Source organism: Gossypium arboreum, chromosome 11 (assembly GCF_025698485.1).
Source record: "Gossypium arboreum isolate Shixiya-1 chromosome 11, ASM2569848v2, whole genome shotgun sequence".
NCBI lineage: Eukaryota > Viridiplantae > Streptophyta > Magnoliopsida > Malvales > Malvaceae > Gossypium > Gossypium arboreum.
In genome coordinates this window covers 121,649,619-121,662,714 of record NC_069080.1, presented here as the reverse complement: position 1 = coordinate 121,662,714, position 13,096 = coordinate 121,649,619, and the positions used below count along the sequence as shown (strand labels likewise).

At 33.1% G+C, this 13,096-nt stretch overlaps 1 protein-coding gene across 2 annotated transcripts; it reads right to left on the bottom strand.

Annotated features, from left to right (window-relative positions):
* Positions 1 to 8,703: 8,703 nt before the first annotated feature.
* On the bottom strand, positions 8,704 to 12,778 carry LOC108473955 (E3 ubiquitin-protein ligase RFI2). Of its 2 annotated transcripts, XM_017775793.2 has the most exons (7): positions 12,159 to 12,778; positions 11,344 to 11,513; positions 10,841 to 10,896; positions 10,198 to 10,223; positions 9,729 to 10,113; positions 9,257 to 9,482; positions 8,704 to 9,130 (listed from the first exon to the last, which is right to left on the bottom strand). In XM_017775793.2, exons 1-7 carry the CDS (start codon positions 12,349 to 12,351, stop codon positions 9,005 to 9,007), a joined length of 1,182 nt encoding a protein of 393 aa, XP_017631282.1. In that variant the 5' UTR covers positions 12,352 to 12,778; the 3' UTR covers positions 8,704 to 9,004. The 2 variants fall into 2 exon arrangements, with proteins under 2 accessions (XP_017631282.1, XP_017631281.1); XM_017775792.2 differs by having other exon boundaries at positions 8,704 to 9,482; positions 12,159 to 12,776.
* Positions 12,779 to 13,096: the final 318 nt, after the last annotated feature.

The window sequence follows — 13,096 nt, the reverse complement described above, 5'->3', positions numbered from 1 at the left end:
GACTTAGAGTATATTTTAACTTTCAAATTTTTATTCCATAATTTGACATAATCAAATAATCAACCAATGCAATTCGAGTTCAACTAGCGGTTTTGAGTCCCTCAGCATAGATATTGGCAACTTGGGTAAGAACAATCGGATCCTATTCTATTTCAAGTTTTCGCATCTTTCACCAACAAAATAAAAACAAATTTAGAGTATGTTTTACAATCACTATATCTAATATAAATATTCAAGTCATAATGATAAGTTTAACACTTGATACTTATCAATTTATCATTTTAGTCTTAATTTTTTTTTTTAATCTTTTCACCTCAACCTTCAAATTTTAGTTAAATTTTTATTTTACATAAAAATTACTAAATTGTTAAAATTTTAATAATATTGGCGTGATGACATGCATGGTAGTTTATGTGTACTTTATTATTGGTTTGGATAATTTTTAAGAAAAGTATAAACCTTTTTTAAATTTGTTGAATGTTTTAGTAATTTTATTTTTAAAATATTTATAAAGTATAAAAAATTAAGACCAAAACGGTAGAAAAAATAAACATTAAAAACTAAATTTATTATTATGCCAATATCAACTTTTAAGCTTGAAACTTTTTGAATCCTTTATATATTCATTTTTCTAAGGAAATACTAAAACAAAAATTTTATTTGATAATTTCACATTTCAGTTGTTATCTTTAATAAAATAGAAAATTGTGTATAAAAGAAGCTTTCATTACCTAATTTCTCTTTTTAAGAAATTATATGAAAAACTGATATTATTTCAAGTTAGTTTGACTAATTGAGTAATTTAGACCAAACCCATTGCCACATCTAATGCACTGTCGTTCAAGCTCTTTATTGCAGGTGCAAATGTTGCCTAGTAACTCTACAAACAAAGCACTATATTGTTTTGGATTCTAATACAAATTATTTCAAAAACCTTATAATTATCTTTAAATTATAGTGCACAGCATAATCAAGGCTGTTTGGAAAATTGAAAAAACTTGTAACACCCTAACTACATTACATCTTGATAAAAGTTGTTTGGGAAGTCTTCGTTTCATTCAAAAGTGGATCGCTACTAATTTGGAAGTCGTGTGATTGTTACCAAATTCCAAAGAGATCTATTAAGGTGGGTTAATGTCAATTCATGTCACATCCCAAAGCTCTAGTACCAATTCCCCAAAATTGATTATAAACACGTCTAATATCATTTTATCATATTTAGTTGTACAAAATTGAAACTCTTGATAACCTTTTACCTAGTAAGGTACTTGTCGAAACCTTTTTGGAAATCGACTTTTTATTTTTTAAAATGAAAATGGAGTCGCCACCTGTAACACCCCTAACCCGTGTCCGTCACCAGAAGAGGTTAAGAGGCATTACCGGACTCGTAACTTAGATCAAAACAACCAAATATCAAATACCATCTCAATTCAATAAAATACCATTCATTCATGTTCATTACGAACTTAAACCGAGCATACAATGTCTATTCCATGCATCTAGGACTAAATCAATAACATGTGAACTTTTCAGAACTTATAAAAATTGCAGCTTTTAAAAGGTCACACGCTCATGTGAATAGGCCGTGTGCCTTACACGGCATTAGAGACGCCCGTGTGACTAAGCCGTGGCGAAACAGGGCATACATTCTGACTTGTCCACACAGCCACAAGACACGCTCATGTGCCAAGCTGTGTGAAAATTAGGGAGGCTACTGACTCGGCCACACGGCTGACCACACGCTCGTGTGCCAACCCGTGTGCCACACACGACTAATAGACACGCCCGTGTGTCTAGGCCGTGTCAAAACTGGAGGGTATACTGCCTTTAATTCGTAGGGTACCCCAGGGGACACACGGTACGTATAACGTGACAGTGTGTGCACACTACTGAGACACTGCGCTGTGTGTCTGCGCAGCGTGGACAAAAATAGGCCATTTGAATAGCCAATTTGCCACCCAATTTGAGTCTTCCCTACAAGCATCATTCAAGCATCAATATACTACATTTTCAATAAAATGAAACTCCAAACATGTATCAATCAATCCATAATATCATCAATCAATTTCATGTTCACTTTCTATACCAAAACATATCAATATCACATGCCAAATTCATTTACTCATACATGATCAACATCTCAAATTATTATATCAATCTCATACCAAAATTATACCATACATACATTCCATAAAACATACTTCCCAAAATGAACTCATACCATGCCCGAATATACACAAACATTAACATCTTTAGCAAGCCATTTTCGCATGGCTACATATAAATACACAAGTCAAAATAAACCATCTCAAAACTAGTCTATACATGCCACTTAACCAAAACTTAAAGCTTTTATTTATCAAAGCGATAACCGGATAGTGTGATGACATCTCCTCTACTTCCAACCCGAGCAAGTCTCTGAAACTCTATAGACATGGGATAATACACGGAATAAGCTTTGAAAGCTTAATAAGTCATAAGCAATTAAGTCATTTTAATGATATTTATAAACCAATATCACTAAACCGAAATTAACAAATCTCAATCACATATACCTTCATTGTACTTGTAAATTCATAAAACCACATTAAATAATTCACTTAACTTATTTAATAATGAACGTATACCCCTGCTTTCTAACTCGACTAACAACTGTTAGCTCATTCATCTAAATCAAACTCACATATATTCATTTCATCACCGACCAAACCATGATCATTTATGACAAATCATACATAAAGTTATATCAACTTCTTTATAAACACTTCCAACTCGAAAATCCATAATTTCCTCATTCACATAAACCAAATTCACATACATGACTCATATAGTCAACTCAACCATTTTGATTTCATTATCTGTTCAAGTTTTCGAACCAAGCATTCATACATCTAAACCACGTCTTACTTTTATTCCACATCTTTAATCTTTTAAATAGCATTAATAATGCTATCAAATCCAACTCATTTCATCATTCATTTACATAATTTTTCATCTACTTCATAATTAATATCATCAACCACATAGGTTCCATACATACCTGTACCATTATGTTCTTATCTATCACATTTATCTCTCCAATGCTTGAAACACTAATTCATTAAATCGTCCTTGAACATTCAATGAACTCGCACACTTAGTGCCGATTAATTAGCTAAAGCTATAATTGTTTCGCACACTTAGTGCCAATTAATTAGCCAAGGTTATAATTGTATCGCACACTTAGTGCCAATACATTAAACCGAACTTATATTGGTATCGCACACATAGTGCCCTTTTCTCAGCCAATGCTATTATAATCTCGCACAACCAGTGCCATTTTAATAGCCGTAGCTCTTTCATTTATCGCACGCTCAGTGCCTCAAATTCAATTCACATTTTACATATTTCAACTTCACAATTATATTTCTTTACAACTCAATTCAGCACATATAATGCACATATACTTCAATTTAACAAAATTTATTTACTTATGAACTTACCTTGTACTAACACGAACGGACCAAAACAACTATTCGATTATTTTCGACTTTCCCCGATCCAAATTCGATTTCCTCATTTCTTTATCTAATTCAATACAAATTTAACTTATTTAATAACATTTTCATTCAATTTCATTCAAAAACACATAAATGGGAAATTTTCACTTTAGCCCCTAACATTTTACATTTTCTCAATTTAGTCCCTATTTCAAAATAACACAAATTACTCAAAATTTCCCCAAACCCATGTTTGGAAAAATATTACTTATGTTCCTAGCAACCTATTTATTTCATTCATTTCACATTTTAATCCCTCAATTTACAAAATTCACAATTTAATCCCAAATAGGAATTTTTACTAAAAAACACTTAATTAAACAAGATAATCTATCAACATATAATTATTTTTCATCATCAAACCACAAAAACAACAAGTTCTCATCAATGAAAAATCACAAAATACACAACCAGTTCAAAAATTCAAGCATGGGTCAGCTAGTATTCGAAGCAATTATCTCAAAAACATTAAAATTATCGAAAACAGATAAAAAAATCATACCTCAATTCTCCAAGATTAATGCCGAACCCTTAAATCTCTTTTTTATTTCTTTTTCCTTTGTATTTTCGGCCAAATAGGATGAACATCCATAATTTTTATGCTTTTTTTTATTTAATATAACAGTTATTAATCAATTTTCATTTTTAACCTTTAATTCCATTAAAAACTACTCCAAATGCCATGATACTAACTCCCACTATCATAAAAATGGGTTAATATCAACATAAGTACCTTAAATTTAATGAACCATGAAAATTTAGCACTTTTACAAGTAGAATACAACTTTTACAACTTACGCGATTTAGTCCTTTTTTCAAATTAACCACTTAAACGATAAAATTATCACACCAAATTTCCATACATATCAATTCACATATAATAAGCACGAAAAATAATATTAAGATAATTTTACGACCTCGAATTTGTGGTTCCAAAACGACTGTTCTGACTAGGATCTAAACCAGACTGTTACACCACCAATCCTTTTTAATTAGGTGTGATCGGATCACCTCAAGGTCTTGTCATTTTAATAAAATGTTAGATTTATTTAAAATTATTCTCGGTCTACAAAAATCCAGGAAATGGGTTCGGGAGTCCGTTACGTATGAGGAAGGATTAACACCCTCATAACGCTCAAAACTAGTACCTAATTCGTTACTTGATGTCTTAGTGTCGAGAATTAAAATTCAAAAAAATACTATCCCCTTCTTACTTGATTGCAAATTAAATTGAATTTTATGGAAAGAGCCCTCTTATTTCGAGTTAATCGAGAAAAAGGATCATGTCCCGTAAGTTAAGACATGATATCTCGAATCCTCAAAAATAAGATTGCTCATTATTTAACTATTATTTAAATCTCATGTGTTTTAGTTTTTTTAAAAAGGTGTTCGGTTATTTAGGTTTAAAGAGAAAGTTGAATCCCATAAGTTAGGGCACAACTTTTTGAATCTCAAAATAAAGAATATTGCCTCGGTTTTAAATTTTTTCCTTTTTTATGCATCGAGTAAAAATGAATGTAACATTTAAAGTGATGTGCATTTAACTTATTTGGGCATAGTATCAAAATGGACAAATATGTTTAAACTTAATAAGTGATATAATGACAACAAAATAATATAAAATAGTCATGTGGTAAAACATCTATATAAAATGATAAATAATAAATAAATACATAAATACCATAATGATAATGCAACCAATACCATAATGATAATGCAACCATAATAATAAATAAATTATTAATTCACAATACTAATGATAATCATATTATTATCATAATACCAAAATAAATAAATAAAATATGTAATAACCATTTTAAAATGCATAAAAATAAAAAGAAATATAAACAACGTAAATTTTAAGTGCTAAAAAATAGTAATTATAGGTGTGAAATTAAATAAATGGATGATTAAATTGGAATTTAGATTAAATTTAAAGTATGAATTATATAAATAAACAAATAAATCAATAAGGCAAAATAAAGGACTAAAATAGAACACGTGCAAATGAATAGGGACCAAATGAAAAATTATTCCCAACCTCATTAAACGCGCCATTTCCAAGAGTGACCAATGGCCAGAGGACCAAAATAAAAAAAATCCAAAACTAAGTGGTATAATTTTAAAAAAGGAAAAAGACTAGAAGTAGGACTATATTGAAAAGCACTTAAAAGGCGGAAGGACCAGGGTAGTAATTAGACCCTTCCCATGAAAACACGCAGATCTCAGGGGATCAGGGTCAGGTCGAGTCAGGTCGGCGGTTCAGGCTTTGAAACAACGCCGTTTTGGGACTTATGAACCGTGGCCAAAACAACGTCATTTAGTCTTGCCTATATAAACTAATTTTTTTTTCAAATTTTCATTCAGCTTAGATTAAAAAAAAACTTTGAACCCTTTTTTTTTCTCTCATCCCTCCCCCAATCCAGTCATTGAGCCTCACAAGTAGGGGTGAGTATTCGATTGAGTCGAGTCGAATTGAGTCAAAAAATTTTGAGTTAGTTGAGTTGGCGAATCCTATTTTAGCAACTGAATTTAATTTGAATTTTTTTCTAATCAGATCGAATTGAGTCAAAAATTTTCGAGTCAAAGTCGAGTAGAGTTAATGAATCCTATTATTTATACTCAATGTTACTTTTACATGAACCGATTATGTAACTAGTAAATGACGTATAAAATTGTTTAACTACATAAACAATATAATGGTTTTGCCTTTTAACTTAATGAGTAAACATTTATCAAAATAACGTAGTTTTGCCTTTTAATTTAATGGTTTTGACTTTTAATTTTAGAAAAAGTAAATATTTATCAAAATGACATAGTTTTACCTTTTCTTATTCGGATTTTCGGACAACTCGAATTATGTAATTCATATTCGAGTTAAACCGAATAACTTAATTTTTTATTTGAGTTGATCCAGATAACTTGATTAACTCAAATAACTCAAACTATTTAATTCAAAATTTGAAAATTTTATCGAGTTTTTCGAATTAAATCGAATTTTGCTCACCCCTAGTCACAAACCACCGTGGCCACTAGTCATCGGTGACGGCGGCCATCGCCTTTTGGTGGCTGGAGTAAAAAAAATGCCCTTTTAAAACCTTTTTTAACCCTGATTTAAAGTAAAATGACGAAACCATAATGGATTTTTAAGAAACCTTTCAATTTCTCTCATCCAATGAAACCCCAAAGATATTGTCTTTCATCAGAGATAGTGACCTTGGCCCCACACAGCGAAGAACAAAATGGCACAGGTGAGAAATAATAATTTTATTTCTATTCTCGCAAAAATAAAATAAATAAAATGAACTACCTTTTTTTTAAACTTGTTGTTTTTTTTTTTTTTGTATTTGTTTCTTCCGTAAACGATTACATGCCATTGTTATGGCTTTTATGGTCATATATTACAAAATACTCTATCTTTTTTTGTTTTTTTTCTGCCATTTCTGCTTTCTGCTCTGTCCCTTTTTCTTTGCAGGTATTTGTGGCAAGGTCAACGGCGTTGGGGAGCCGTGCCTTGCCATTTTGGTGAAAGGAGGGAGAAAGGCTTAGGGTGGCGCATTGGCTAACGTGGGGAGGGAGCGGCGTCGAAGCTGCTAAGGTTTTTGTTAGTTTTTTAGGCTTTTGAGTTTGGGTTGATGTAATTTTGGGCTTTTAGGGTTTTGTTAGATTAAGTAATATATTTGAGCTTCAATTTGAACTTGTATGATGGATTAGACTTTTGTTGTTATTATTATTATTTTTTTGTTTATCGGGCTAGACAAATTTAGATCTTTACATACTTATTTGGCGGAACCCATGCCAAATTCCAAACCCCCTTTAGTGATTGACAAAGGGTTTGTGGCAACAAATTTTTATACAAATATAAATCATAACACTCTTATGCAAATCATTCATAACATTCATCTTTGAATTACAAGTTTCTATACAAATATAAATATCTATTCAAGTATACAATAATATTCATCATTTAATTCACATTCAATATATATATCCAAATTCCTTTCAAATTGGGAGAGCTTTTTGGCTAAGGAGAAGGTGAACAAATTCTTCAACATGTGGCACTCATCAACTTCGATGTCTCTTAGTCGATCAGAAGATTCAGCTGTGAGTTGACCATGTGTAGCCTCCAAATTGATGAAATTAAAGAGACAATGACAGCAAAAGGAGAATCCTTATTACACATGGAGAAAAAGGTAAGGTTTGGAAATTCGAAATGACCATGATTATGAAGCTCACTAACCTTAGAATATTGTAAACTCATCGGACTGTAATTTTCCCTTGTTTTCTCATCTGGCCAGTCTTTGAACACATCGTCCCTTCTTACCCTAAGCTGGTGATGGTCCTTTGAGGCGATCAATATGGCAACATCGCGAACAATGTCATGCATATCAAAATGATCTTGGTTAGCACCATCGAGTAAGAAAGAAGAAGGTTGCTTCCCAATGTCATTGCTTTGTCCCGTGCTTCTTCCATTGTGAATACGCCATGAAGTAAACCCAAACCCATCCCGTATCTCAACAAGTCTTCAATGGAAGCATTATGTCTCATGCTACAGAGTAAGAAAAGTGGTCGATGTTTTTCAGCTTCTGGAAATTTGTGACTCAACTCTATAGCTGAATATGCATATGCTGGTATCCCTTCAAAGGTTCCTTCAAAGGTTCTTCAAGACGGCATTCTTAGTTTTCGCAAAGTATTCTTCCATTAAGAATTGGGTGTGAATGACACATCTATCAATGGAGTGAAAAATAAAATTATATATTAAATATATTTATAAAAAATAGAATTAACAAATGAAAATTTGATCGATCGTTGAGAATTAAATGCATAGATCAAATTTTATGATGGCATTTATATTTATATTTTTCTATATTAAAAACACAAAATGACACTCTTTATCGTCATTGGCTACTTCACTAGTGACACCAAGAGTTTACCACAACTAGTCGAGATACAAACTTAACCAAATTCCAAACCCAAACCATAATATTCCCCACACTCAAATATATTAACATTAAATAATAAATTCATTGCGATTTTTCTTTAAAGTCGATTCGGTTTTTGGTTTGGGAAGAGGTCCATTAAATTAGTTTTCGAATCCCTACACCCACACAGCCTTCCACCACAGAGTCGATGCATGCACATGCACAACAATTAATAATAGTAATAAAAAAACCCCATCAAGCAACCTGAATAACCAGCAAAAAAAAAAAAAATAACAACAACAAAAATCAACAAGAACCCATAGGGTTACGGGTTGTGTTGATTCCAAGAGTTTGGGTATCTGTCTACCGCCATGTGCGGTGCCAAAATAATTGTTTTCAGCCCCACTTCACGGTTTTTCAGCCTGCAACGATTCACAGGACCAACATAAAATGTCTCTCTCAACTCAACCATACATAAACTTTTATGGTTTCATTCATAGTAGAGTTTGTTTTGCTTAACCCAGAAGGGTGAAGGATGAAATACTATGAATGATTATGTGAAGACATCCTCTCAGATCCATGCCTTTGGCGGAAACTGCCGGATCTTATGCCAGGATCTGGTGCACCAGCAGACTGATGGAAGGCACCCCATGCTGAGTCTCTGTCGACCTGGTTTATTGAAAACGAAGGCAAATGATCTCTTTCCCAAGCATGGAACCGAGTTGATAAAGGATTTTCAGCCTCTTGAAAGTTACGGACTGGAGTACCCGATGGAAAGAAATAGAAGCCACCCACCTGGTCAGATGATGAAGCCACTGGCCCTACTTGAGCATGAATTCTGTGACTGCTTGACCTTCGGGAGCCAGAAATAACAGGTGTCCTTATCGATGGCGAAGTGCTCGGATGTTGTTGTTGATAGTACGCCTGGAGGGCTTGAACTCTATCACGGGCTCGAGCATTGCTACCAGGGTAAGGAGGAATCAATGAGGATGCCACTGAACTCCCTGCTCTAGCACCAGAACTGTGGAAACAAGGCAATTTTGGGAAATTAAGAAACCAGCAGAGAAGAATGAATAGAACGGATACTAAATGTGTGTCATTTTAACCCTTTATGAGGGAGGGGGGTTGTTCTTCTGCAAGAAGGGATTGCTGCTGTTTCCAAGAAAATAGTAAAACGTTCCATAGAATTCTGTTTTTTTTTTCCATAAAAGAACAGTAAAACTCAATCCAAACACAAATGTCAATCATGATGAGGCATACCGCATACCTGTGGCCAACAACATACGGACGCATAAAAGATCCTGATCTTGGCATATCAGAACCACTCCTGGCAGACCTTTGACTGACAGGAGGATTTGAAGATTGATCAGAACTACCAACTCGACTGCTAGATGTGGAGAATGGCGGGGAATGATGCTCCCAATTATGGTAATGGTGATCCATTGCAGGAAAAGCATAAGATGCAGGTACCTCACCAGGCACTGATGGACCATTCCAGTGATTGTTGTAACTAGAACTATCTGAAACACTTCCACTGGAATTTGAGGATGATGGATGAACTGTGGGCCCAAAGTAAGCTACATATGGGCATGGATGAGCAGCAGGTGCTGAATGTTCAGAAAAGATGGCATTCTGTCCCAGTAATTCATGATCTGCATTCCAACATAACTCATATCAGCAAATTAGGACAATCTCCACCAGAGAAGCATTACTTGAAAAACAAGGAAGAATCTTACATGTGGTTGATGATAACTCTCCTTCCCTGGAGGGAAAAAAAGGTAAGATATCTTAAAAGAAAGAAAATAACTGAACATCCAAGCAGAACTGTAATGATATGCGTAAAGAAATGAAAGGGAACATTAAACTAAGGAGAGTTGATAATAATAGGATGAAACAGCTTTTCCAACTTAGAAAAATAAGGATATTTGACTTCCAATTCAGCAAACTGAGTTAATGTTATGCTCATTAATTTAAGCTTGGGAAATACTTCCAGCCCAACAACGACAATGGCACCTAATCTCTCTTATATTATTGCACTTCATCTCACGTATCTTGTACATAACTGATGAAATTTCTGAAATCATCAAGATAGGGTTCCAAGTTGGGTGACACGCCATAAGTTGCAGGCTTTATATCGTCTAAAATTCTTGCTTGGATGCCATTGTCATTTTGCTACCACAAATAATAAGCAGAGATCGAACCTTTTCCAATTATAAATCAGCCTCTAACTAAGAAGATACTAATCCTAGAAAACACGCAAAAAGTATAAGGCAAATATTTGATGTTGAAGAAGAGACAACTGACCAGTACATTTCGGCCTAGAAAATTAAAGCAGAAAACTACTCAGATTCAGCCTCTAATAAGAGAGGTCAAGCTTACTCGAATGTAGGAAGTCGTGCTAAGCTTCCAAATGGACACCAGTGAACTCCAAATGACTACAAAAAAAATAAAACACCAAAATAAGTAAGCAGTGAGTAGATTTTAACTTGCTCTTCTGTCAGAAAGTGCGAGCATATATAGAGCCAAATAAGCAAAATCAAAGACTAACAGGGAGATGTGATTGTAAAGCTTTGCAAATGGCATAAAGAGAGTGTAGTGCAGTTTAAACTACAATCTGTTAAGTTTTCAAATTTGACAGGCTTAATAAATGAAACTTGGTTCACTAACTAAGAGCTTCAAATATCAATTTTTCACTCACTAAATAAATCAATACAAGATGGTCGTTTAAGGTGACACGGGTTAGAGAGCAAGGATGAAAAGCTAGATGCAAAAATGAAGCATAAATACTATAAAGGCAATCTACACCATTTTTATTGGCCATGATCGCTGAAACTGCAAAAAATAAGAAAATAAAAAATTGCATAGAAATATCACTCCATTACCATTTCTGAGAAACTTAGGTCATAAAGGTCCTCATCATGTGCCCAATCATCCACATTAAACTCTGGATACGAACGGCAACCATTGGCATAAAGCCATTGACCTTTCTCAATTTTTCTACAATTTGGGCATTGCATCGCGCCCTTTACATTGAAGGCTGAACCAATACAATCTGAAGACAATCATCACAAGTCGTATTATGATCAATTAGAACCTTTAAAATAGATTAAAGATAATTTCCTCTAGCTCCCTACCAACCAAATACACAAATATATCTTACAACAAACTAGTTTCATATCCTTCACATTCAACTAATGGCCATGCTAGTAGCCATCTCCAAAGCTGCAGCTCATCAACATCTATTAAAAAAACTAACAATACAAACAAATCTAAAACCATATAGAAAATAATTTCTTCTAATTTGATTCCCTGTTGCTAATAATCTCCAAAAACTAATTGCAATGCAAAATTTACTCAGAAAGTCTAATCAGTCATAACAATTGACAGGAGAAAGGAGGAGCTTATTGAAACATCAAAGCTCCATTAATTAAGCCTGGTTAAACTAGTAAGTAATAATTCTTCAGGAAACAAAAGTTCTCATTTTTAGCTAATAAAATAGCATAAGCAAAAAGTTCAACCTTTAATCATTCATATCATCAATTAAACCAAAACTAAAGACAGCTGAGAAATCAGATGAGCAAACTTGAGCCCAGATCTTACAATCACAATTAAAAAGAAAAAGAGAAAAAAAAAGAACAGAAAAAACCCAAAAATTCTTTGAGGAAATCAGTTCCAAATCTGAACAAATTTGACTTACCCAAATGAAACTGGTGACCGCATTGAAGCTTAGCCCACGACCGATCCCCATTATCAGTAACCGTTTCGAGGCAAATCGAGCACGAAACCGAACCGAAAGACTTTCCTCCATTTCCGCAGCCAGCACCACCATCTCCACCGTCATCACCGTCATCCACCACAACATCATCCCCACCATTACTCCCTAATCCCATGATTAAAAACAGTTACAAAATGTAAACTTCAAATTAACTCACCCCAAAATATCAAAAACCTAAATTTCCTAAAACAAAATCACCCTCCTCCTCCTCCTCCTTTAATTTCCCAACACGACCGCTGATTTCAATTGCATATAATTAAAATTAAAATTAAAAACAAAAACAAAAAAAATGGCTCGTCTTCTTAAATTCCTTTTTATTGACCAGAGAAAGAAAGAGAATTTAGATTTAAAAAAAAAAAATTGAACGGAAATGAAGAATGAAAGTAAAATTTATCTCCTTTTTTTTTTTTCTTTTTATTCTTTTTAAAGACAAGACTGTCTTTGTATTACTATTTAAATTGACGAAGTAACCTGTCCAAATGATAACCATCCTACGACTCAGATTCTTCTTTAACGTTCTTTTTACGGTTTAGATTGCTTTACGTTGACATCGGTTGTTGCTCAAATTAATAATATTGCAACATTTTTTATATTCTTTTATTTTTTTTATACAATTGTTTTTATATTATTATGTCTTAATCTTATTTATAAATTATTTTTCATTAAAAAACAAAATTTGAGTAGGCTCCGATAAATTAATATTTACTTTCTTTTCAAACATTAATATTTTTATAATTTTTATTATATTTGTTGTTTTGAGTATAAAGTATAAAACTATTTATAGTCCTCTAAGGGTGAAATTGAAAGATTGGTATGAACTCGGTTCCACTAAAATAGAAAGTTTTTATTTAGACCATTTA

What these genes read in the sequence shown, in the direction of transcription:
- LOC108473955 (XM_017775792.2), bottom strand. Translation starts at nt 12,351, where the DNA reads ATGGGATTAGGGAGTAATGGTGGGGATGATGTTGTGGTGGATGACGGT. An exon ending in CGGTCACCAGTTTCATTTGG is followed by an intron (nt 11,514 to 12,158) that starts GTAAGTCAAATT and finishes GATTGTCTTCAG; the next exon opens with ATTGTATTGGTTCAGCCTTC. An exon ending in ACCTAAGTTTCTCAGAAATG is followed by an intron (nt 10,897 to 11,343) that starts GTAATGGAGTGA and finishes TTTTTTTTGTAG; the next exon opens with TCATTTGGAGTTCACTGGTG.